The sequence below is a fragment of the Ornithorhynchus anatinus genome, chromosome 1, assembly GCF_004115215.2.
Source record: "Ornithorhynchus anatinus isolate Pmale09 chromosome 1, mOrnAna1.pri.v4, whole genome shotgun sequence".
NCBI lineage: Eukaryota > Metazoa > Chordata > Mammalia > Monotremata > Ornithorhynchidae > Ornithorhynchus > Ornithorhynchus anatinus.
Window position 1 is genome coordinate 123,450,318 of NC_041728.1, and position 27,956 is coordinate 123,478,273.

Here is a 27,956-nt window from a genome sequence, read left to right on the forward strand (position 1 = left end):
TTTGCCACCTCCACAATTCCCACCACTCCTATTTAAAAAGGATTCCAAATCAACTTACCTCCACCACACTCTTGCTTGTGAACCTCATTCCAAAATTTTGTTTTACAGTTCTTGCTGCAGGTAAAAACTCGGTAGCACCTTAGGCAGGGTGAAAGCCTGACGCCTATGGAGCGGCCACACTGGTAGCAAAATTTAAAAAAGGGTATTCTATAAAGAGAAATAGATAATTATGTAAAGGAGTGCCTATAGTTCAATGCTTAGTACAGTGCCTGGCACATAGTAAACACTCAACTAATACCATCATCATCATTATTATTATTAGAGTTATATTCCAAATAAACTTGCTTTTTTAATTCTTGTCTTCAATCTCCTTTTCACCAAATCACTCGACAATAATACAGAAAGATCAAAAACTCTAAAAACATTAGCTCCTGTAAAAATGATGACTTCTGGACCTATCACGACCACCTTGCTCTTGATCTCAATTTTACACTGTGGTCATAATGGGGATCACAGTACAGTATCTCAGTAGCACTGCTGGTCTGCCTTAGAGAGAACCGAGTATGAATATGGGGCCCTGAAATGTTTTAATGGTGTAGGTTATCTAAAATGATTTTGCTATGTTCTGGATTTGCAAATTGATATTTGGAGGAATGGCTAGTTTGAATGAGTGAAAAAGAAAAGTGGCCTGGAACACCCTCCCTCCTCAAGTCTGCCAAAAAAATCACACTTCCCTCCTTCAGAGCCCCACTGAAGCCTCATCTCTTACAAGAGGCCTTCCCAGACTAAGCCCCCCTTTCCTCAGTTCCCCCTCCCTTCTGATTCACCTCAACTTGCTCCTTTTGCTGTATCCCCTTCTCGTTGCCTCACAGCACTTGTGTATATATGTACATATCTATAATTTTATTTACTTGTTTTGATGACTGTCTCCCCCCTTCTAGACTGTAAGCCTGGTGTGGGCAGGGATTGTCTCTCTCTATTGCTGAACTGTACTTTCCAAGCACTTAGTACAGTGCTCTGCACACAGTAAGTGCTCAATAAATACAATTGAACAAATGAAATATGATTGAATGAATGAATTCTGCTGCCTGGATCCTTTATCTAAAAAACTGTTCAGTCCATGTTTCCCCACTCCCCAAGAACCTCCAGCGGACACCTACCCAACCTCAGCATGAAACTGAAACTCCTTACCATTTTAAAGCATTCAATAACCTCATCCCCACTCCCCCATCTTTTTTTTATGGTATTTATTTAATTTTTACTATGTGTCCAACACTGTACTAACCACTGAAGTAGATGCAAGGTAATCGGGTTGGACACAGTCCCTGTCCCACATGGGTCTCACAGTCTTCATCCCATTTTACAGATGAGGGAACTGAGGCACAGAGAAGTGAAGTGACTTGCCCAAGGTCACACAGAAGACAAGTGTCAATGCCAGCACTAGAGCCTTCTGACTTTCAGGTTCACTCATTATCTAGTAGACCAAGCCTGTTGTGGGCCAGGATTGTCTCTATTTGTTTCCGAATTGTACTTCCCAAGAGCTTAGTACAGTGTTCTGCACATAATAAGCACTCAATAAATACAATTGAATGAATGAATGAGCATGCTTCTCCTGCTGCTCCTACCTAACTGATTTCCTACAACAACCCAGCCTGCACACTTCACTTTTCTAATACCAACCTACTCACTGTACCTCAATCTCATCTACCTCCCTACCAAGCTCTTACCCTCATCTTCCCTCTGGTCTGGAACTTCCACCCCCTTCATATGACAGACCACTATTCTCGCCATCAAAACCCTCCTAAAATCACATCTCTTCCAAGAGGCTTTCCCTGGCTAAGCCTTCATTTCCCCCATCTACCCTCCCCTCCAAATCATAATAATAATTAAGGTATTTAAGTGCTTACTATGTGCCAGGCACTATACTAAGTGCTGAATCATCTATTCACTTGGCTGTGAAACCCTGAAGTGTTCTATTCTCAGCCCAGTCCTACAGTACTTATGTACTTATCCTTATTCTCTACTATAATAATAATGATAGTATCTGTTAAGCGCTTACTATGTGCCAAGCACTGTTCTAAGTGTTAGGGGGGATGCAAGGTAATCAGGTTGTCCCATGTGGGGCTCACAGTGTTAATCTCCATTTTACAGATGAGGTAAGTGGGCACAGAGAAGTTAGGTTACTTGCCCAAAGTCACACAGCTAACAAGTGGTAGAGCTGGGATTTGAACCTGTGACTTCTGACTGCCAAGCCCATGCTCTTTCCACTGAGCCACGCTGCTTCTGCTTCTACTATTTCCCCTATCCGTAATTTATTTTAATGTCTGTCTCCCCTCTAGACCATAAGCTCCTTGTGGACAGGAATTGCTTCTACCAACTCTGTTCTACTGTGCTTTCCCTAGCACTTAATTCAAAAATCTGCACACAGTAATAGCTTGATAAATACCATGATTGAGATATGAACACTGAAAGTTCTGGACTAAAAGAGGTCCAATTTAAATAATGGCCAAATACCAATATATTCAGTCAACCAAGTTTGCCAACAAGAGACCAAGCATCAATCAATCCAGAGGCAAGATGGGACACAAGCCAAGAAGGTAATATCTCACAGTGCTTCCATCACTTCTAACAGAGCCAGTGGGAAACCGATGAGGGCCCCTCCTTTACCTGCATGACTCGGGCAACATTTCCAGCTGAGGCAGGTCTATCACACCCTTGCCGGAAATTTGTCTAATCAACAAATCAATCAATGGTACTTACTGAGCACTTATATGAGTAGAACACTGTACTAAGTGCTTGGGAGAAAACAATTCAAGAGAGTTGGCAAAGATGACCCCTACCCTCAAGTATCACAGTGTAAAAGGGGTGACAGACACTAAAATAAGTTAGAGATAGGCCAAATGGGGAGAATATGGATATTTATGTAACTGTTGTGGATGGGATGACTATCAAAGTGTTTATGTGATAGAGGCCCAAGTGCATAGGCAACGCACAAGAGAGGGTGAATAAAGAAAGTGAGGACTTAGCCTATGTTTGAACTTCAATGTTTTTTCTATTCCATTTAGCTTTATACCATGGGAACAATATTTGAAAAATCTATAAATAGATAAAATAAAAAAATAATTTAAACCATTTGTTTGGTTCTGAAGAGGCTGATCGGGTATCTTTAATGCAAAATAATTTCTAAATGGAAAGTCCTTTTGGATTTTATACACTGCTACAGGAAGGAAAGTACACACTGCAGTGCGAAGGGAAATGATATATATTCTGGGAATTTACTGAGGCAAACTATCCATTAAGGCAACTATGTGAACATTTTAGGGGGAAAAGGGCCAAGGACAACAGAAGAACAAAAAAGCAGGCAATAGCAAAATCAAAAGAAGTTAAAAAAGCACAAACTGGTGCATTATCCATTTTTAGAATAAGAAATAAAAGTAAATGTTTCTTTCAGGAATACTGTAACCCCTGGGCAGAAAGGACAGATGCCTTGGGCTCAACTCCCCACTTTTCCTCCCCCAACTTCGAATGGTTATTCTTACAACTGTCCAAAGTTCCAACTCCAATGGGGCTCCAGGGGAGCTAAAAACAAGATGGGAAATACAGGCCAACAGCTGCACTCTGGGGAGGGCAATTTTGGTGTGTCTCTCCTCTCCTAGAATGTAAACTCCTCAAGAGGAGAGATCATGTCTATTAATTCTACTGTCTTGCCCCTGAGAGTTTAGTAAAGTGCTCTGTACACACTCAATAAATACTACTGAGAGATTGATTAAACTCTGGTCTAACCAGACCCTAGTGATTTCCAGTGCACTGGGCCCATCAGGCAGTTGGACCAGATTTCATATGAAAACAAACCGAAAGGAAGCAGCATGGAGTAGTGGAAAGAATATGGTCCTGGGAGTCAAAGAACCAGAGTTCTAATTTTGGCTCTGCCGCTTCTCTGCTGTGTGACCTTAGGTAAGTCATTTAACTTCTCTGTGCCTCAGTTCCCTCATCTGCAAAATGGGCATTCAATACCTGTTCTTCCTCCTACCCAGACTGTGAGCCCCATGTGGGACAGGGATTGGGTCCAATCTGATTATCTTGTATCTACCCCAGAGCTTAGTACAGTATTTGGCACCTAGGAAGCACTTTAACATTAGTATCATTAATAATAATAATATGAGGAATTTATTTTGGAAATTACTCCAAACACCACCTGAACATCCATCACCCGGCTATCTTGTGGGAGAAACTCAGAGTTGTTCACCAAATCCCACAAAATGAAAACCTGAATACTTTAGGTTAAAACCAAAGGAAACAGTTCTTCACACTAGAGGCTGATATTGTGGAAGGTTAAAGATGTTGAGTGGTAGTTAAGGGATGTCAGATAGAAAGCCCATAATTATGAGGAAAGTTACTAATTGTTCCTTCAAACATCTTGTTGCCACTGTTGGAAACAGAATTCTTGGTGGTTAGATTCTTGGTCTGACCATACATGATTATTCTAAGTTAGGTTCTTGTCTTGCCTTATGCCCTCAAGTTGTTTCTGACCCATAGCGACACCACAGACACATCGCTCCCAGAAAACCCCACTCTCCATCAGCAATCACTGTGGTAGTGGATCCACAGAGTTTTCTTGGTAAAAATACAGAAGTGGTTTACCATTGCTGCCTTCCACATGGTAAACTTGAATCTCCACCCTTGAGTCTGTCCCATGCCGTCACTGTCCAGCATGGAAGAGTTTTGACTTGTCACAGATTGCCTTCCACTTGCTAGCCACTGGCCCAAGTTGGGAATGGAATGAGTGGGCCTCAACTTGACTCTCCCTCTCATAGCCAAGACTGGTAGAGTCCTGAAAACTCTGCAGGTGTGACCCTGAGTGGGAAAAGTTAGGTTAAGGGAGTAATAATACTTGTGTCATTTCTTAAATGCTTATTATATGTTGAGCACTGCACTGTGTACTGGAGTAGATACAAGATAACCAGGCCCCACATTCTAAGTAGGAGGGAGCCCAGGTTTGTTTCCACATTTTGCAGATGGGGGAGCTGAGGCACAGAGAAGTTAAGTGAGTTGCCCAAGGCCACACAGCAGACAAGGGACAGAGTTGGGATTAGAACCCAGATTGTGTGACTCCAAGGCCCGTGCCCTTTCCACTAGGCATGCTCCTTCCCTGGAGTGGAGGAGGAAATAAAGAAGAAGCTGATAAATCAATTAATGGTGTTTTTTGAGTGCTTTGTGCAGATCACTGTACAAGATGCATGGAAATGTACATGTTGATAGACATGATCACTGCCCACAAGGAGGCAGAATGGCCTAGTTGGATAAAGCACAGGCCTGGGAGTTAAAGTACCTGGGTTCTAATTCTGGCTCTGCCACTTTCCTGCTGTGTGACCTTCGCCATGCCTCAATTTCCTCAACTGCCAAATTGGGATTCAATACTGTTCTCCTTCCTATTTATCCAACTTGATTAGCTGGTATCTACTCCAGCACCTAGAACAGTGCTGGGCATCTAGTAAATGTTTAACAAATACTATAAAAAAGAGAGGTTACAGTCTATAGGAGAAGCTTACTGAGAGAGTCTTGAAAAGTACACACCTTGCAATGTGGATTAGTGGAAAGAGCATGGGCTTGGGAGTCAGAGGTCATGGGTTCTAATCCCAAAATTGTCACTTCTCAGCTGTGTGACTTTGAGCAAGTTACTCAACTTGTCTGTGCCTCAGTTACCTCATCTGTAAAATGGGGATTAAGACTGTGAGCCCCATGTGGGACAACATGATGATTACCTTGAATCTACCCCAGCAGTTAGAACAGGGCTTGGCACATAGTAAGCACTTAACAAATACCATCATTATTAATATTATTATTAATTAGACCTGAACTAAGCTTTCGCTCTTAACTAAAAAGTAGTCCTTTTTCCCCACAGTGGAAAATAAGTGTGCCATTCCTGGTCCTCTTCTTCCAGTCATTTAAAAATGATACAATGAGTTCAGTGGTGCTGAAATCCTAATGACATCTCATTCAGCAACCAATCAAGCAGGGGGCCTTGTCTGACAGGTTTGACAATAGCATGCCAAGTCAAATCAGTCCTGATCTGACAAAAATACCTTTATACTTCCAGGGACCCCACCCTGGCTCAAGCCACAACTTTTAAACGTCTGATGGAGCACTTCATTTTATCTGCAAACTAAAGTTGAGCTCTCAGATAGATGGATAAGTAGAAACCTGCACAGTTTTTCTCACACCTAACTGCCTGTCAAGTGACTTCATTCCAATTGTTTATATCCTGGTGTCAACATAGATATAGAAGAACTACAGAAAGGAATAAAAACAAATAACTCCAAACAGAATGAAATATGGGAAATCAATTGATACCCTGTCAGCCAGGAAAGCAAACAAGAGATTTTTACTAGCCTGACCATTCTGGCATAGGAATAAAGAATAACTCTTATGGCTTGAAGGAGAAATTACAGCAACAGTACTTATCACCACTACAGACATGGCTAAGAGAATAAAAATTATGCAGAAGCAAATTTATAGTGCTTACTTTAGCAACCCCCATCCCCCTGAAAAAATCCACCAATATTGTGGATCCATCCTGGAAATGAAAACTATGGAATTCACTGTCCATGAATTTCTGTGATGACCAATAACATGCATGAAAATTGAACTCTTTGACTCCAGAGTTCCTGGAGCACATGGGGTAAAGGGGAAAAAAGGTAAAGATAACCTTTTAATGCCCTTGGGTTCTTCTAAGCTCTTACCTGAACAGGAGGAGACTTGGAAATAAAAAGATTTCAAAAGTACAAGGCCAGATGATACATCAATTCAGTGAAATTGTAGTCTCTACTTCAGTTGATAATGTCAGCACTGAAGAATTGCCAATATTCATTATGTAACATGTGTGCTGTTGATGGTGACCCAATATGCCTTATCCAATGAGCTGTTGAATTGGGTGGCAATTTCAAGCAATGAGGTGTGCTTTAGTTTATTATATCATGGTAGTCAGCTTGGCTTACCATGGCAAATTTTTGTTATAAACAAATGAATGAATTAGGGTTGTCCAGCCAGTTATGGAAAATAGAATCAGGAGCCAAAGTTAATAATGAAATGCAGAAGCCAGTCAGTCTGTCAATTCTATTTATTGAGTGCTTATTATGTGCAGAGCACTGTACTAAGCACCTGAGAGAGTATGATATAACAATAAACAGACACACCCCCTGCCCACAACGAGCTTATAGTCTAGAGGGGGAGACAGACATTAATATAAATAAATGAATTTCAGGTATGTACATAAGTGATGTGGGGCTTATCTCTGAGCGGTTCATCTCTGAGAATCAGCGTGGCTTAGTGGAAAGAGCACAGACCTGGGAGTCAAAGGACCTGGGTTCTCATCCCAGCTCCACCACTTGTCTGTGTGACCTTGGGCAACTCACCTAACATTTCTGTGACTTAGTTCACTCATCTGCAAAATGGAGATTCAATACCTGTTCTCCTTTCTACATAGATGTGAGCCCCATGTGTGACCTGATTATCTTATATCTGCCCAGTATTTAATACAGAAATTGGCATATGATAAACACTTCGAAAATAATACAATTGCTACTACTAGCATTATTTCCCATTCATTCATTAGCATTCTGCAAGTGCCTACTGTGTGCAAAGCACTGTACTATATGTTGGGAAAAATACCCTGCACTTCTCAATATCTAGGCAATAGTGATCTCCGAATGAGCTTCAATTTTCTACTGTACTTTTCTACACTTCAAATGAATTCCTGTGGATTTTGCCACGGAAGGACTATCCTTTAAGGGAAATCCCTCAGAAGAAGCAGTGTGGCTTAGTGGAAAGAGCATGGGCTTGGGAGTCAGAGGCCATGGGTCTCTGCCACTTAGCAGCGTGGTTCAGTGGAAAGAGCCTGGGCTTTGGAGTCAGAGGTCATGAGTTTGAATCCCAGCTCTGCTACTTGTCAGCTGTGTGACTGTGGGCAAGTCACTTAACTTCTCTGTGCCTCAGTTACCTCCTCTGGAAAATGGGGATTAAGACTGTGAGCCCCACGTGGGACATCCTGATTCCCCTGTGTCTACCCCAGCGCTTAGAACAGTGCTCGGCACATAGTAAGCGCTTAACAAATACCAATATTATTATTATTATGACTTTGGGCAAGTCACTTAACTTCTCTGTGACTCAGTTACCTCATTTTTAAAAAGGCGATTAAGACTGTGAGCTCCACGTGGGACAACTTGAGTATCATGTATCCGCCCCAGAACTTAGAACAGTGCTTGGCACATAGTAAGTGCTTAACAATATCATCATTATTACTATTAAGTCGAGTCAGTCCATCAATTGACAATATTTATTAAGGACCTACTATGTGCAGAACATGAGAATGAGTTCCTGTGAAAGTCTAAACCAAGGTAAAAGACCCATTCCCTGCTCTCAGAGACCTTACCATCTAACTAGGGATACAGCTAGAGAATCCATTATGAATAGGAGGGAAAAGGGAATGGAAAAATAGGTGAATAAATAAATGCTTAAATAGTACAGTATGCAAGCCAATAAGCACAAAAGTGTTGTGGGTGGCAGTGAGTGCAAATGTGTGGGTTGATAGTTGGAAAATGTGAGCTGGAGGGAAGAAAATTGGAAAATGTCTTCTGAAGGAGGTGGGATTCTGAAGGTCTGGGAAGATGGAGAAAGTAGTGGTTGGTCAGATTTGACTGGGCAGGGAGTTCTGGTAATAGGAAAAAGTGTGAGCAAGAGGTTAGTGGGAAAAGAGTTGAGAATGCAACATGGTATAAATGTTAGCTTGGGAAGAATGAGGGGCATACATTGGGAAACACTGGGAGAAGAGAGTAGATATGTAGGAAGGTGAGAGCCAATGGAATGTCCTAAAGACATTTGCCGAGACTTTCTGGTCGATGAATAAGGGAAATAATTAACTATAACTCTTCAAGGTATATGAGGAATGGAAGGACATGAGCAGACATCATTCTATCAAAATAAGCCAAGGTAGCAGAGGGGCGAGAAGTCATAAAAACATCAGGCTTCTCTCCCTGGATCCACTGTCATTCAAAGACCAATAAGTATAGTCCATTCACTACCCAGACAACATAATTTGTCCCTCAGAGATAGGGAGTTAGGTTATACTGTTAACAGCGATGAGAATGATAGGTAGAGGAGAGGATTTGGAAGGGAAGATGAGGACTTCAGGTTTGGGAATATTGAATATTGACCTCAAGGTGCTGGTGGGACAGTGAGAGGAGATACAAAGCTGCAGAGGAGGTAAAAGGTCAGGACTAGCATGATAGTAGAAGTAGTATTATTGCAGCAGCAGCATTTATTCCTTACTCCCTTGGTGTGGTGCATTATACTCGTGCTTGGGAAGTACAGAACAAAGAAATGACATGTTCCTTTCCATAAAGAGCTTACGTGCTAATGTGGAAGACAGACATTAAAATGTTTACAGCATGAGTGGTCAAAATAAATAATTGAGTACATAAATATGGATAGAGAGAGAGAGAGAGAGAGAGAGAGAGATTGAAAGATTCTCACACATACACCCATACATTTGAATGCTAAGGGGGGTGTAAATAAATTCATTTGTGATAGAGTTGGCTGAAGGGATGAAATGGCTCAGGGTGCCAGGAAATTAGCTGGAGAAAGCTTGTTGGAAGAGGTGGGATTTGAGAAGGGATGTGAATGTGGGTAGTACTTTGTTCTGCCTGATTTGGGAAGGGAGTAAGTTCCAAGTCAGAGAAATAGGATGATAATCATGTGGCCTACTGGATAGAACATGGGCCTGGAAGTCAGAAGGATCTAGGCTAAAATCCCAGCAGCCGTGTGACCTTGAGCAAATCTCTTAACTTCTCTGTGCCTCTGTGACTTCATCTGTAAAATAGGGGTTAATATTGTGTGCCCCATGTGGGACATGGATTGTGCATAACCTGATTAACTAGAGTCTAACTCAGCACTTAGTTTGGTGCTTGCCACACAGTAGGTGCTTTACAAAGCCCAGGTAAAAAAAATGAGCAAAGGGATGGAGTTGGGAGATTGGAATGGAGAGTCACAGCGTAGAGGTGAAAACTGAAACCATATGAGCAGATGAGCTCCCCGAGGTTATGAGTACAAAGTAAGAAAAGAACCAGCTTGGCCCAGTGGCAAAAGCACAGGTCTGGGAGTCAGAGGACCTGGATTCCAATCCCAGGCCTGCCACTTGTCAGTTATGTGACCTTGGGCACTTAAGTTGTTACTTAACTCCTTTATACCTTAGTTGCCTCATCTCTAAAATGGGAACTAAAGACTGTGAGCTCTATGTGTAACAGGGACTGTGTCCAACCTGATTCCTTGTATCTACCCCAGTGCTTAGTACACTGCCTGGAACATACTGAGCACTTAACAAATACCATAAAAAATAGGGTATGCTAGCAGGAAAAGAGATTTGAGGGAAATGAAAAGCTGAACGTGGAAGAGGACCCAGCGAAAGCAACTGAAGAGCAGTCAGAGAGGTATGTATTAGGCAGTATTTCCGACAGAAAGGAGTGGCCCACAATGTCAAAAGCAGCCCAGAGGTCAAGAAGGATTAGGACAGAGTAGAGTCCATTATGTTTGTCATTAATGACTTTGGAGACTGCCCTCTCAGTGAAGAGGGACAAAATTATATTTTAATGGGTGGAGAGAGAGTTGGAGAAGAGGAAGTGAAGGCAGCAGGAGTATACAACCCACTTGAGGAGTGTGGACAGGAATGGAGAAGAGAGTAGGGGGAATAGCTGGAGTGTGCAGTGTGCTCAAGGGAAAGCTTTTTAAATAGGCGAGATCTGAGCATGTTTGAAGGCAGAGGGTAAGACTAATATTTCACTAAACTAAATTACCATAACAGAAAACTTCATTAATTCAAATATTAAGAAAAAGCCAATTTTAAGAGAATTGATTCAGATTATTCAACACTTAATTAAACAAAAACAGCCAATGCATATGGCTGGGGGAATAGCAGATGCTTCAGACTGTGTTCTACTTTGAATAAACCCATTTTGGTTTAATGAGGTTTCACTGTAGTTGGAAAGTGTTTTAGATTGTTTTTATTTGTTATTCTCAACAGCATCCTGCAAGTCACCTTGACCCTCTGCCCCATCTTAGAAAATAAGAAACCAAATAACATTTAGGTTATGCTCTAAGACCCACTGTTGAGGGCGCAACAGTGAATATGAATAATAATATTTATATTGTGTTATTTAAGTACTCACTATATGCCAAGAACTATACTAAGTGTAGGGGGAGATTCAAGAAAATCAGGTCAGATATAGTCCCTGTCCCAGTGTGGCTTATTGGAAAAAGCATGGGTCTGGGAATCAGAGGTCCTGGGTTCTAATATTGGCTCTACCACTTGCCTGCTATGTGATCTTGGACAAGTCACTTAACTCTTCTCTGTTTCAGTGTCTTCAATGGTAAAATGGGAATTCAATACCAGTTCTTCCTCCTACTCAGATTGTGAGCCTCTTGTGGGCCAGGGACTGTGTCTGACCTGATGAACTTGAATTTAGAACTGAGCTTGACACTTAGTAAGTGCTTAACAAATACTATATTCTTTTTTAATTTGGAGTTTTCAGCTGATGTAGAAGGGCCAAAGGGGTATTAAATCCCCATATTACAGATGAGGAAACTAAAACACAGAGAAGTTAGGTGACTTGCCTAAGATCACACAGCAGGCTAATGGTAGGTTTGGGATTGGAACCCAGATCCTCTGACTCCCAGCCCCGTGCTCTTTCTACTAGGCCTTTGTGCTCAACTATACAAGTCAAAACACACATTCCAACCCACTGGGAAACTATTTCAATTCAACAGGCTTTGAGCATTATTGAAAGTCAGATGCAAATCAATGGGTTCTTTCATAAATTTAACATTGTGCAATAAAAGGGTAAGGAGCTTGAAGGAAACTGTGTTTATATATTAGCCTCCATCAAGGAAACCCAACACAAAACCAAAGATATGAATCAGTTACCCAGAACCTAATGCTGTCACCAAATCTGTTACCTAGGTACTGCATTATTCTTAGAACAATGGATACACAGAGAAATAGAAAATTGAAACAAAAAAGGTACCATGGTATTTGGAAACAGCAGAGATTGGTCACAACGCATCATTTTTCATACCAAATCTCAAAGCTATAATGATACCCAACCTCTCTGACCACCGTCGTCAATAGTTCACTCTACAGTGGCTTCTTCCCCGCTGCTTTCAAACAAGCTCAAGTCTCCCCATGCTAAAAAAAAAAAACCCTCCCTTGACCCCACAGCTCCCTCCAGTTATCACCCCACCTCCTTTCAACAATTCCTCTCCAAACTCCTTGAATGAACTGTCTGCACCAGCTGACTCCACTTCCTCTCCTCCAATTCTCTCCTTGACCCCCTTCAATCTGGCTCCCACCCCCTTCATTCCACAGAAAATGTCCTGCTTCTTGTCAAATCCAACAGCCTCTACTCCATCTAATCCTTCTCAACCTCTCAGTTGCCTTTGACCCTGTGGAACACCCTCTTCTCCTGGAAACACTATCTAACTCTGGTTTTGCTGACCACTAAGTCTTCTCCTGGTTCTCCTCCTATCTCCCTGCCAGCACATTTGCAGTCTCTTTTGCAGGCTCCTCCTCTGCCTCCCACACTCTGTGGGAGTTCCTCAGTGATCAGTTCTGGATCCCCTTCTAATCTGCATCTATACCCACTCCCTTGGAGAACTCATTCAATAAATCAATAAATCAAAGGTACTTATTAAGAATTTACTATGTGCAGACCCCTCCACTAAGTGCTTGGGAGATACAATACAACAGAGTTGGTAGACATGTTCTCTATCCACATCAACCTTACATTTGCTCACAAGACTTCAATTACCATCTCCATTCAGTCATATTTATTGAGCGCTTACAGTGGGCAGAGCACTGTACTAAGTGATTGTGAGTATAATATAACAGTATAACAGACACCTTCCCTGACCCCAGTGAGCTTACAGTCTAGAGGGGGAGACAGTCATTAAAATAAATAAATAAGACATATGTACATAAGTGCTGTGGAGCTGGGTAGGGGGATGAATAAAGGAAGCAAATTAGGGTAACGCAAAAGGGAGTGAGAGAAAAGGATAAGAGGGCTTAGTCAGGGAAGGCCTCTTGGAGGAGATGTGCTTTCAGTAAATCTTTGAAGTGGGGGAAAATAATTGTCAATCAGATTTGAGGATGGCGGGTGTTCCAGGCCAGTGGCAGAATGTGGGTGAGGGGTCGGCGGCAAGATAGATGAGATTGAAGTACAGTGTGAAGGCTGGCACTGGAAGAGTCCAGTGTGTGGGCTGGGTTTTAGTAGGAGATTAGTAGGAGAGTAGCAAGGTGAGGCTGGAGGGGACAAGGTGATTGAGTATTTTAAAGTCAATAGTGAGGAGTTTTTATTTAATGTGGAGGTGGATGGGCAACCACTGGAGTTTTTTGAGGAGTGGAGAAACATGCCCTGTGTGTTTTTGTAGGAAAATGATCCGGGCAGCAGAGCGAAGTAAGGACTGGCATGGCAAGAGACAGGAAGCTGGGAGGTCAGCAAGGAAGCTGATATAGTAATCAAGGCAGGATAGGATAAATGACTGTATTAATGTGGTAGCAGTTTGAATGGAGAAGAAAGGGCAGATTTTAGTGATGCTGTGAAAGTGAAACTGACGTGGATTACTGTCAAATCTACATTTCCAGTCATAATATTTTCCATTCTCTGTAGTCTCACATTTCCTCCTGCCTTTAGGACATCTCACTTGAATGTCCCACCAACACCTCAAACTTAACGTGTCCAAAACAGAATTTCTCATTTTTCCCACCCAACCCTGTCCTTCCCATGACTTCCTTGTAACTATAGACAGCACAACCTTACTCCTTGTTTCACAAGTCCATTACCCTGCTGTTATTCTCAACTCATCTCTCTCATTAGTCTACATGTTCAATCCTGTCCATTCAACCTTCACTACATTCCTAAGATCCACCCTTTCCTCTCCAACCAAACTGCCACATTAATTGAAACTATTCCTATTCCTATACTATTCCTATACTATTCCCATCTAGATGACTGCATCGCCTTCGTTGCCGACCTTCCTGTCTCCTGTCTTTCCCCACTCCAGACCACACTTCACTCTGCGGTGCAAATTATTTTTCCACAAAATCATTGTCTATGTTTCTCCACTCCTCAAGAAGCACCAGTGGCTGACCATCCACCTCTGTATCAAACAGAAACTCCTTACCATAGGTTTTAAAGCACTCGGTTACCCTGCCCCCTCCCACCTTACTTCTCCAATTTCCAACTACAATCCAGCTTCGCACACTTTCCTCCTCTGATTCCAACCTACTCATTGTACCCCCCAGTCTCATCCTTCTTACTGCTGAACCCTCACCCAGGTTTTCCCTCTGGCCTGGAACCCCCTCCCCTTTCATATATTACAGACCACCACTCTCCCCACCTTCAAAGCCTTTCTAAAAATCACATCTTCTCCGAGAGGCCTTCCCCGACTAAGACTCCCTTTCCCCTACTCCCTTCTCCCTTCAGTGTTGCCCTTGCGCTTGGATCTTTACCCTTTATTTATTCCACCCTCAGTCCTACGGCACGTAAGTACATATCTGTAACTTATTTTAATGTCTGCCTTCTTCTCTGGACTCTAGGCTCCTTCTAGGCAGGGAACATGTTTACCAGCTCCATTATATTGTACTCTCTAAGCGCTTAGTACAGTGATCTAAACACAGAAAGCATTCAATAAATACAATTGATTGATGGATCATCCAGCAAGAGTTGGTTGAGTATACAAATCCTGCATGGTCCAATGATTTTCTTCTAGTAGGAGAGTCACTCCAGTAAAGAGTCAACTCTATCATTTAATTCAGCCATTTTATTCACTTTATCAAATGTTGGCATTCCAGCAATGAGTTTGACTAAATCTTAGTAGAAAAATTAATTTACTGAAATTTATCATTGAGAGAACATATGTGTCAATGATGGTGGCGAAGCATCTCTGTTTCAGGGGCAGATTTAGCATCATTACACTGACACTCATTCCTCTGGGCAGACGTGGAACCCCCATTTTAGTTGATCAATGGTATTACTTGCAAGCCTACCTTGCGTAGATCAATCAATCACATTTATTGAGGGATTACCATAGCACAATACTAAGCACTTGGGAGAGTACATATCACAATATTACAGAGTTGGTAGACATATAATAATAATGATGATATTTGCTAAGTGTTTACTAAGTGCCAAGCACTGTTGCAAACACTGATCTTCCCACAAGGAGCTTACAGTCTTAGAGGGGCTTACAGCCTAGAGCACTGAACTAAGCACTTGGAAGAGTAAGAGAGAACTAGAACTAATAGAAGCCATCCCAGCCCTCAAGGAGTTTACAATCTAGTGGAGGAGACAGACATTTAAATGAATAATGGATAATGAAAGCAACTGAGTGAAAATGTATTTACATAGTGCTGTGAGGGTGGAGAGGGCTGTGGAAGTCAGAGGTGAATGTATGATTGCCTATCTTAACCCTGAGAGTCACTTTCTGTAGAGGACACCCTTCTTCAAAAGAAGGGTTACCCAGCATCCTCCTTTGGAAGCTATTCTTTGTCCCGGAATCCTGCTAAGTTCTCAACAACTGACCTGTGTCTGACCTGATGAATTTGAATCCATCCCAGGTCATAGAACAGTGCTTGACACATAGAAAGCACTTTACAAATACCTTTATTTTTATATTTCAATCACTGTTTTCACCATCACATAACTTCCTCATATTCCATAAAGTGATGTTTTTCAATGGCGAATACATAAAATACATATTCAGCGCTTTACAATAAGTGAACATTATGATTGAACTATCCAAAATAAGCCTAGAGCCTTGACTATTAATATTCTTTCCCATTACTGAAATACAAATTGGATGTCTGAGAGTAATGTTCAGGTAAGTATTATTTCCAACTGTGAAGGCCTCTCTTATAGAGATAGGAGAGTTAATATAGTCTTCTGTTCTCCATTTCAGCAATCCTAACTAGGTATATCTAAGATCAGTTTTGGAAACAACAGGATTATCCTCACTTCTTTGACAGTGCCCAGCACTTTGATTAGGATAGCTTGCCCAGCACTGAATCACAAACCGTATTAGTGTCTCGCATGAATGTCTTCAATGTCGGCTTCATTAATATAGTCAATACTGTCAGTGCCAGGCATGTTAATACAGCTAGGCAAGATCCACAAAAGCCTCTCAGGTACAAACATGAAATATACCACCCAATGACAATTTAACCTAAGGGACTGACAGTATCTTAAAAACTTAATAGGGAATAAGTAGAAAGCTGAGTGGAAAAAATAATAACTAAGGCTTATATTTCCCTCCTATCTACAGTTAAAAAGAGGCTTAATGGCTCAGGATGTGCACCTGGGTTTTGCATAGTTCACTTCAAATCAAAATCCTCAAAGTCCTTTCATTAGTAATTGCTTTGGGATTTCAAAAGTTGGTGATTTGTCTCCTGGAAACCATGAGGGATGTGAATTTCTGTAACACTAGACAAGAAGTGAAAGTCTTTCTCTCATGGAACACCTCTGAAAATGACATTTAACAATGAATCCATTAATCATATTTATTGAGTGTTTACTATGTGCAGAGCACTATACTAAGTGCTAGGAAGAATATAGTAAAACAGAGTTGGTAGTCAAGTTTCCTACCCACAGTGAACTTACAGTCTAGAGGGGGAGACAGTCATTTAAAAAAATATGGATCAGGAGAGGAAACTAATATCACCAGAAACGCTTTTATTTGGGAAAAATTTCTGAACTCATAATTACCTTACAGTTAGTCACTCTGGGCATTTACAATAATGAAAACGTTTAGATAGACAGCACATCAGTAAGTTAGAAGAAGGGCAAAGCTTTCTGTAAACACTGCAACCCCTTATTTAGCTAGTTGGAGGGCAGGACAGTCTCTACCTCTAGACTGTAAGCTCATCATGGATTGGGAATGTGTCTGTTATATTGTGCTCTCCCAAGCGCTTAGTACAATGCTCTGCACACAATAAGTGCTCAGTAAATAGAATCGATTGATAGGAATCAAAGTCAAACTACAAAGGAAAACATGAAAATGGAGAGGTCAGTGCAGTGGACTGATATCATGGTTTCCAGTAATAATAATAATAATAATAATGGCATTTATTAAGTGCTTACTACTTTCAAGGCACTGTTCTAAGAGCTGGGGGGATACAAGGTGATCAGGTTCTCCCATGTGGGGCTCACAGTCTCAATCCCCATTTTACAGATGCTATAACTGAAGCACAGAGAAGTTAAGTGACTTGCCCAAAGTCACACAGCAGACAAGTGGCAGAGCCAGGATTAGAACTCATGACCTCCGACTCCCAAGCCCGGACTCTTTCCATTGAGCCAGGATTGATCCCAGAATAGAAACTGCTGCCCTCAATGTCCTTTAAGAACTATTTTTCCTAGTTCAAATGGTAACTGATTCACAAAAAATGGAGTCCTGGGATGTAGTGAATCTCTTACCATCGAAGCTATCCTTGCCTCACCACAGCTACACTCAAGTGAGGCACAATAGGAGAAGGAACAAAAGTGAGATATCCACTCAACTGTTGAACAGTGAGCTGAAATTGGAAAAGGCAAACTAAAAAGAGGACAGGAATGTTTCCTGCACATGCCTCAGTGTTTCCTGCAAAGCCTCAGCAATGCTGTATCCCAGCTGAAAACAAGGAGTCATTTCATTCATTCAATAGTATTTATTGAGCGCTTACTATGTGCAGAGCACTGTACTAAGCACTTGGAATGTACAATTTGGCAACAGATAGAGACAATCTCTGCCCAATGACGGGCTTACAGTCTTGTTGAGGATAGGCCAGAATGGTGTACTGCTGTTGAGAAAGGAGTGACTCTGTATGACAAAAAAACTTCTCCAGGAACTCAAGACAAGGAGTGATAAGTGAAAAGAGCACCAGGCACTGCAAATATCAAAGATAACACAAGGAATGGATTTCTGTTTGGCCATTAAGGCCAGGACTGTGCATTCTGCAATGGACTTTACAGTCACATATGCGATCATAGTTGAATTTAACCATCAGCGATGTCTTCTTTGGATATGAAGGACAACATAACATTTTTCCTAGGAAAATCTTACACATTCAGCCCTCACATAGTCCAGAATTTGTGATCATTTGTACACCTTCTTCCCCCTTTGCTCTTTCTATTGATTCCAAGGGAAGAGGAGCTGTGATCTAGAGAAGAAAGTGTTTGATCTACACAGTGGTTAACAAATCCTTAGTTAAGTTGCAAGCAACAGGAAGTGTGCTGAAGCAGCAGGGTTGGAACAGCAGGGGAGAAATACTTTCTGAATCTCCAGTTGTCCCAAGCAGATTAGCATAGGTCCAGAGACACTAGCAAAGCAATAGACACAAAGAAATTTATAATTTAAGCAATACACAAACACATGGACAGGAACCTTCAGTTCCACAGCAAAACAGCTACACTTTTTAAAACTACTGTGATTATTCAGGGTTTTGAATTCCATTAATTGACAATAGAAGCCCTCTCCATTGGTCCAAATTAATGAGATTTAATAAATCTGATAAAAGCCAAACACAAATAGAATAAACTACAATGGGCTAAACTTTAAAGGTTTAATGCCATTATTTCTTGGCTATGCACTTTCTCCTTTTTTTCTTGCCTCAATCATTTGCCACCTTCTTGTTATTCAATAGGGGGAGAGAGAGAGAAAGAAAAAGAGAGAGAATGAGTGTGTGTGTTTGTGTCTGTGTGTGTGTCGGGGTGGGGGGGAGAAAGGGGTGTGTTCCATCTTTCCAGGGCTAAGTCAAGGGCCAATCTATGTCCAGTTAGTTCATGGTACATTAGGTGTGCTCAATTCTCCCCAAAGATCATTCAGATGTTGAAGCAAAGCTTCTTATGGCAATGTGATAAAAAAAAGGATATTATAGAGTAAAAAAAATTTAGTCTAATTTAGTTAGGCTTAGTCTTCTGCCCCAGCATATGCGCCAAACCCCACTTTGATTAAACCTACTTATCTTTGTTTTATGTCCTTCTTTAATTAAGGCCCAGGTCCTAACACATTTCATTCTGTCACCATTTCTTCTTCTGAGCTAATCGTAAAAGAGCTTTTCTTTTTTATTACGGGTGTTTGTTATAAAACTAAAACTATGTTGACTATATATCTGAAATAAAAATGTCAAATAATTATCAATGCACTTTAATTAAAAGAAATCACAAGAATAAAATGCCAGTCAAACAGTAGTTGGAATTATGGAGTTTTTATAGAATAACTGGAAATGAAAAATATATTGTCATGGAGCTACAGAAAGGGCCTTTAATAATTAACCAGCATGAAGACATGTTTTAAGTATTTCATGTTATCACTGAGACCTTGAAACATTTTATTTGGTTTTCCATAGCTCACTTGCACACGTGCTAATAAAGGACTCCATATAAAATACATCGTTATTTGCCTATCCTTGCCAGACAGTGACAATCTGGTGTTCCTCCTTGCCCAGACTGGGCTGACTTGGAAATATACGAATCTCAAAGGACAGATGCATGGATGTGCTATTTATTTCCAGTTAAATGTTCCTCCAACGACTCATGTACAGATCTGAAAGACAGTTTGATAGGCAAGCAGAGCCAAAGGAAAACAGTTCCCTAGAGGGAAGAGCAATTAAATATTGCTACAAATGCCATTAAAGTTAGAGACAGTAAAATAGCAGGGCCTCTAGGTTTTTGAGGGTTACTCATTTAAAGGCAGGATCAAGAGATTAGAGAGCTGATAAGTGAAGCTAATATTTTAGTCAGAACTGGTAAAATTTAAAATGTGCTTCATGCAATTATGGTACAAATGTACAAAGAAACACATTCAGATATACACATATCTGAGGACACACACACACACACACACACACACACACACACATTACTTTAGACTGCAAACTCCTCAGGGAAATAATTACATCTTTTTTGTGATATGCTTTCCAAAAGACTAGTACATACACAATTCTCTGTGCTCATAAGCTGCAAAATAGTACTGATACAAACACATGGACGCGCACACATACACACACAATCAATCTGAACACTTATTATGTGCAGAATGGGACACTTGAGAGAGTACAATATAACAGAGTTGATAGACACGCTCCCTGCCCACAACAAGCTTAAGGCCTAGGGGGGGAGACATCAAAATAATTATAGATGTGCCCATAAGTGTTGAGGGGCTGAGGGTGGGATGAATATTAAGTGCTTAAAGGGTACAGATCTTAGTGCACAGGTGATGAAGAAGGGAGACGGAATCAAGACAAAGAAGGTTAAATCAGGGGAGGCTTCTTGGAGGAGATGCAATTTTAATAAGGCTTTGAAGGTGGGAAGAGTAGATGGTCGGTCATAAATGAAGGAAAAGGGAGTTCGAGACCAGAAGGAGGACACAATAAAGGGGTTTGTGGTGAAATAGATGAGATAATATTACAGTGAACAGGTTGACGTTAGAGGAATGAATTGTGTGGTTTGAGTTGTAGTAGGATATCAGTGAGGTAAGACAGGAGAGGGTGAGGTGTTTGGGTGTCAATGATAAGGAGTTTCTGTTCAATGCGGACATGGATGAGTAACCACTGGAGGTGCATGAGGAGTGGAGAAACAAGGATTGAATGTTGTTGTTTTTTTAAAAAAATTATCTGAGCAGCAGAGCGAAGTAAGGTCTGGCGTGGAGGGAGACAGGAAGCAAAGAGGCCAGCAAGGGGATTGATGCAGTATTTAAGATGGGATATGGTAAGTGTTTGGATCAACAAAGTAGCAGTATGGATGGAGGGAAAAGGACAGACTTCAGTGAAGCTATGAAGCGTGGCGCAGTGGGAAGAGCATGGGCTTTGGAGTCAGGGCTCATGAGTTGGAATCCCAGCTCTGCCACTTGTCAGCTGTGTGACTGTGGGCAAGTCACTTAACTTCTCTGTGCCTCAGTTCCCTCATCTGTAAAATGGGGATGAAGACTGTGAGCCCCACGTGGGACAACCTGATTCCCCTGTGTTTACCCCAGCACTTAGAACAGTGCTCTGCACATAGTAAGCGCTTAACAAATACCAACATTATTATTATTATTAAGGTTAAACTGACAGGATTTAGTAACAAAATGAATATGTTTGTGTAGAATGAGGGTGATTAGTGGAGGATAATACCAAGGCTATAGGTTTGTCAGAATTGCAGGATAGTGGTGTTGTCAGTTATTCAATCATATTTATTGAGCACTTACTGGGTGCAGAACAATGTGCCATGTGCTTGGGAGAGTACACTGTAACAATAAACAGACACTTTCCCAACCCACAGTGAGCTTACAATCTAGAGGAGAAGACATTAATACAAGTAAAAGTACACATATGTACACAAGTGCTGTGGAGCTGTGAGAGGTTGAATAAAGGGGGCAGGTCAGGGCGATATAGAAGGGAGTGGAAGAAAAGGAAAGGAGGGCTTAGTCATGGAAGGCCTCTTGGAGGAGATGTATCTTCCATAAGGCTTTGAAGGGGGGGAGAGTAATTGTCTGTCAAATGTGAAAAGGGAGGGTACTACAGGCCAGAGGCAGGACATGGGTGAGAGGTAGGGGTTGAGATAGATGAGATCAAGTTTCAGTGAGTAGGTTAGCATTAAAGGAGCAAAATGTGTGGGCTAGTTGTAGTAGGAGAATAGCCAGGTGAGATAGGTGAGGAGTAGAGAAATATGGCCTGAACATTTTGTAGAAAAGTGATCCAGGCAACTGAGTGAAGTATGGACTAGAGTGGGAAGAGACAGGAGGCAGGGGGGCCAGCAAGGAGGCTGATACAGTAATCAAGATGGGATAAAATAAGTGCTTGGATTAATGTAGTAGCAACTGTCTACAGTTGTCTGTAGTGTGTTGTCTACAGTGATAGGAAAAGCAGGGAAGACAAGGTGTGGATGAAAAGAGAAGGAGTTCTGTTTCAGGCATGTTCACTTTGAGGAGTTGGTATAGATGTTCTGAAGGCAGGAGGAAAAACAAGAAGGCAACGGAGGAGAGAGAACAGGATTGGAAAAGTAGATTAGGGAATCATCTGCAAAGAGGTGGTTGTTGAAACCAGGGAAGCAAGTGAGTTTTCAAAAGGAGTGAGTGTAGATGGAAAATAGAAGAGGACCCAGGCAGAGGGTTGGGAGGCTCCCAAAGTTACAGGATATGAGGCAGAGGGGGAGCCCAAGAAAGATACTGAGTGGCCAGAGAGATAGGAGGAGACCCAGGAGAAGATGGTGCCAGTGAAGCCAAGTTTAAATAATGTTTCCAGGAGAAGAGGGTGGTCCATAGAGACAAAGCCAGATGAGAGGTCGAGGAAAACTAGGATGGAGTACAAGCCATTGGATTTGGCAAGAAGGAGAGTAATGGTCACCTTTGAGAGGGCAGTTTCAGTGGAGTGAAGGGAGTAGAAGCCAGATTGGAGGAAGACAAGGAGAGAATGCGAGGAGAGTAAGTAGAGGCAGTGGGTGGACAACTTGCTCAAGGAGTTTGCAGAGGATTTGTTGGCGGGAGGTGGGGGGAATGGGGAGATAATTGGAGGGAGCCATTGGGTCAATGGAGTGTTTTTTTAGGATAGAGGATACATGAGCATGTTTGAAAGGATTGGGGAAAAAGCTGCTGGAAAGTGAACATCTGAAGATGGTGGTCAGGGAGGGAAGGGAAGGCGTACAAGTTTCGATATGGTGTAAAGAGATAGGGCCAGAGGTGCAGGTGTGGAGTGTAGATTTTGACAAGAAGTTGGAGATCTCTTGAGATATAGTTGGGAAAGATAGGAGAGTTGAAGAAGGAACTGGAGGAGAGAGAAATTGAAGAGAAGCAGGGGAGATTTTAGAGAGATATTCCTGATGATTTCAATTTTATCAATAAAGTGGATGGCCAGGCCATTAGAGGCAATAAATGGTGGGGTGGGAGGATGGGGGTTTGAGGAGGGAATTACAACAGGATCTGTACACTTTGGGTACTTGATATTCACCCCATCCTTCCACCGAAGAACTTATTTACAGGCCCGTAATTAATTTATGTTTACTTCTGTTTCCCCTTCTAAACTAAGCTTGTTGTTGGCAGGGTATGTTTCTACCAACCTTGTTGCATTATACTCTCCCAAGTGCTAAGTACAGTGCTCTGTACACAGTAAACACTCAGTAAATACCACTGACTGATGGAATAAATGTCTGAAATGGCTGGTGTGGGCAATTGGCATGGGAGCTAATAAGGATGGAGAAATAAGGTTATCAGAAGAAGGAGAGAGCAGAGTGAAAGCAGGTGAGTATGTATTTTTGATGTATTAGGTCAGCCTGGTGTCTAGCTTTCTATCAGCAGCATTCCACAGTCATGCACAGAAGGAAGAGTACTGTGGAGGTGATCTAAGTCTGCTAGTTAGTGGTACAAGATTGGTGGAGGGACAGGACAGTGGAGCAAAAGAGTACAGTTCAGTGGAGAGGGCAGTGTTGAGAAAGATAGAGGAGAAGTTGGAAGGAAGCCCAGGAAGGGAAGAACTAGGAAAATAAAGGAAGAAGTCATGGGGAAAGGGAGGTAGAGGCACAGAGGGAATGTGGATGGGAATTTTGAAAGGTTGGAGATGGAAAACACCAGTTTCATTTTCTGGGTTTTTTTTAATCTGAAAACTGGGGATTAAATACAAGTTCTCCCACTCCTTTAAACTGTGAGCCCCTGTCTGATCTGATTGCAACATAATAACCTCAATGCTTAGCACTGTGCTTGGAACATAGTAAGTATTTAACAAATACCAAGAAGCAGCAAAGTGTAGTGGATAGAGCAGGGGCCTGGGAGTGGGTACTAATCATGTTTCCACCGCTTATCTGCTGTGTGACCTTAGGCAAGTCACTTAACTTCTCTGTGCCTTAATTACCTCATATGTAAAATGGGGATTGAGACTGTGAGCCCCACATGGGACAGAGAGCGTGTCCAGTATTATTTGCTTGTACCTACCCCTGTGCTTAGTAAGTGCTTAACAAATACCACAATAATAATAGAAAATACTACAGTTATCATTTTATTGTATGTCTCAGAAGCCAGATATCTTTATGTAATCCTGCACTACTCATTATCTTTCAGCTCCCAAATTCAAACTACCGCTAAGTCTTGCCCGTTCTCTCCTCATAGCATTTCCCAGATTTGCCCCTTTCTATCCACAATGGCCACCTGCCTGGTCCAGGTTCTCTTGGCTAGACTACATTATCAGCTGCTTCACTGGTTTCTCTGCCTTCATCCTCTCTCCTTCATTCATTCAATCGTATTTATTGACACTTACTGTGTGCAGAGCACTGTACTAAGTGCTTGGAAAGTACAATCTCCAACTTCTTGAAGCATGGGCCAGCTCTCTCCATTTCTCAAAACCCACTGGCTTCCCATTTCCCTTCTCAAAGCAAAAACTCCTCACAGTTGCCTTCATGGCTCTTCACCAACTATCCCCATATACTAAGTTGGTTCTCTTCTCCCATTATTTCCCAGCTCACTTTCTCTATTCCTCTCAAACAAATCTAGCTACACCACACTTTCAAATCTCTCACCTCTGAACCCTCTCTCAATCAGGAAGTCCCTTTCCACTGTTGAATCTCTCACCTCTGAATCCTCTCTCCTGCTCCCATCCCAGTCTGGAATTCACTTTCTGCTTTCAAATCTGTCACCTTTGAGCCTTCTCTCCTGCTCATGTCCCAGTGTGGAATCCCCTGTCCCCATCCCTCCAATCCAATAGACCATACTGCTCCTCATGCTCAGAGCCTTTCTAAAAATTTCACCATTAGAGTTCCTAACACTCCAAACCATAGCATCCTGACACCTCTGACACTTACATATGTTTGATTATTATTATTATTTTTATTATTATTCGGATCATTCTACTTGGGAACATATTTTTAAAGTACTAGTTAAGCACCAACCACTTAGGTACCCACCACTGTACTAAGAGGGATAGATATAAGATAATCAGGTTTGACAATCTCTGTCCCACATAGGGCTTACAGTCTAATAGTAATAATGATAATAATGGTATTTGTTAAGCACTTACTATGTGACAAGCACTGTTCAGTGCTGGGGTAGATACAAGGTTATCAGGTTGTCCCATGTGGGGCTCACAGTCTTAATCCCCATTTTACAGATGAGGTAACTGCGGCACAGAGAAGTTAAGTGATTTGTCCATGGTAACACAGAAGACAAGTGATGGAGCTGGGATTAGAACCCAGTTCCTCTAATAATAATAATAATAATAATGATATTTGTTAAGCACTCACTATGTTCTAGGCACTGAGTTCAGCACTGGGATGGATACAAGCAAATCAGTTGGACACAGTCCCTGTCCCACGTGGGGCTCACAATCTCAATACCCATTTTACAAATGAGTTAACTGAGGCCCAGAGAAGTGAAGTGACTTTCCCAAAGTCATACAGCAGACAAGAGGCAGAGCCAGAATTAGAACCCATGACCTTCTGACTCTCAGGCCCATTTTCTATGCACTATGCCATGCTTCTTCTTTGATTCTCAGGTCTGTGCTCTTTCTGCTAGGCTTCCCTGATTCTCTTTTAATGTCTATCTCTCACATTAGAAGATGTGGACAAGGAAAGTATAGCTTGATTCTTTGTACTTTCCCAAGCATTTTGTACAAAACATTGCACCCAGCGGGTGCTCAATAAGTAGTACTACTAAGCTCACTGTGGGCAGGGAATGTGACTGTTTATTATTGTATTGTACTCGCCCAAACATTTAGTTCAGTTCTCTGCACACAGTAAGTGTTCAATAAATACAACTGACTGACTATCATTACTACCACCTTTAAGATTACAACTGTGATGAGGGAGGACAGAGAGAAGAAGATGAGGCACAGAGAAGGGGAAAGAAAGACACAAAGACAAAAAGGGTGCATCTCACCACCCTGCTCTGAGCCACTTCCTATCTTTCAAAAGAGCCCCCATGATGGAAAGTGAGAGGCTGAGACGTAACATGGCCTAGTGGATAGAGCATGGGGCTGGGAGACAAGCAGAGTTCTAGTCCGGCTCTGCCACTTGCCTGCTGTGTGATCTTAAGCAAGTCACTTTACTCCTCTGGGTCTCCATTACCTTATCTGTAAAATGGAGATTAAGACTTTGAGCCTCGTGTGGGACAGGGACTGTGTCCAACTGATTATCCTGTATCTATCCCAGTACTTAGAACAGTGTCTATAGTAAGTGCTTAATAAATGCCACAATTATTATTGTTGTTATTATTTATAAAGTGGACCCTGCTAGCTTTGGCCACCATTTTAGCCTCTGTCTGCAGCTGCAGGAGCCAGGGCTGAGGGAGGTGAAAGGAGGCCATTTTGATGAACAGGGGCACTGCACTTGAGTCTCCCCATTTCTTGTTAATCACCTTGGGGGAGCCATCTGCAAGCCAATCCAAGACTTAGCAGGTGGTGACACAGATGGCGACCCTTCTTCCTAGCTAGATGAATAGACAGATAGTTCCTAAACTAGACAATTATCTCTTCCCCCTTAAGGGAAACCTGGCTTGAGAACAACAACTCTAAATTGCATACACCTAACCTAGAAATACATCACTGAGACAGCCAATCTGGATAATTCAGGTCTGTGTGTGTGGGAAGGGTTGTTGCTTTTTGTTTATTTTTCACACTGAAAGGGTTCATTGTTCTGGATTACCCAGATAATCGCATCAACTCTCTTTTGCTCTTCCTGGCTAGACACAGCTTGTGAGAATGTGCTATGATGACATGTCTTTTTTTTTCAGTTTTACATCAAAACAACTCTCCCCAAGTTAAGTATGTAATTGCTAATGTCTTCAGGCAAAATTTCGATGCTGCAGTACCATCCAAAATGGCAAACTATCTACGAGAATGAAGATTTCAGAGGGAATACAGTCATTTCTATCACAACACTTTTTAGAGCATGGCTTGGATAGAACAAGATGGAAGCCTAGGGAAATCCAGTGTTATTTATCAGTCAGACAATTGTAATTATTGATCACTTACTGTGTGCTGAGTACTGTACAAAGCTCTTGGGACAGCACAATACAACAATATAAAAGACACATTCCCTGCCTACAACAAGCTTACAGTCTAAAGGGCTATATTGCTATTATTACACTGATTTGAGCATTTACCCCTCCTTGATTACTGCATCAGTCTTCTGGTTGACTTCCCTCGCTTCTGTCTCTCCCCTCACCGTTTCATAGTTCACTCTACTGACTGGATCATTTTTTCACAGAACCATTTCCCCACTCCTCAAGAACCTCCAGTGTTTGCCTATCCACTTCTGCAACAGCTGGAAACTCCATAACATTAGCTTTAAAGCACTCAATCATCTTGCCCCCTCCTATCTTCCCTAGCTGATTTCCTACTACAACTCAGCCCCCTCACTTTGCTCCTCTGACAACAACCTGCTCACTGTACCCCATCTATCTCACCTCTGATCCCTTGCCCACATCTTCCTTCTGACCTGGAACTCCCTCCCCCACCATATAATAATAATGATAATACTGACAGATTTTTTGAGTGCTTACTATGTGTCAAGTACTGTGGTAGACACAGCTAATCAGGTTAAACAAAATCCCTGTCCCACATAGGGCTCATAGTCTTTATCCCATTTTACAGATGAGGTAACTGAGGCACAAAAAAGTTCAGTGACTTGCTTGAGATCACACAGCATGCAAGGGATGTAGTCAGGATTAGAACCCAGGTCCTTCTGACTCCCAGGCCCATGCTCTACCCACTAGACAATGCTGCTATGTGACAGGCCACCAATCTCTACACCTTCAAAGCTTTAGCCACTTGTGGGCAGGGAACATGTTTACCAACTCTGTAATAGTGTATTCTCCCAAGCACTGAGTACGGTGCTCCACACGCAGTAAGCACTCAAATATGATTGATTAAACCCTCTTTTCCCCTACTCCCTTCTGTGTCACCTTTGTCCTTGGATTTGCAC

General features: G+C 41.9%; 1 protein-coding gene across 5 annotated transcripts in view; it reads right to left on the reverse strand.

Moving 5' to 3' along the window:
• ANKMY1 (ankyrin repeat and MYND domain containing 1) overlaps positions 1-27,956 on the reverse strand; it is a 154,273-nt gene that overhangs the window by 25,616 nt on the left and 100,701 nt on the right. For 3 of the 5 annotated variants that reach the window (XM_029079303.2, XM_029079172.2, XM_029079477.2), the window contains one exon: positions 59-207. The exons of 1 other annotated variant lie outside the window; for it this stretch is intronic. In XM_029079303.2, the coding sequence (XP_028935136.1) occupies positions 59-207 (149 nt within the window). Of the gene's footprint in view, positions 1-58; positions 208-19,318; positions 19,621-27,956 lie in introns of those variants that run through there. One more of the 5 variants, XM_029079363.2, reaches the window with a different exon arrangement.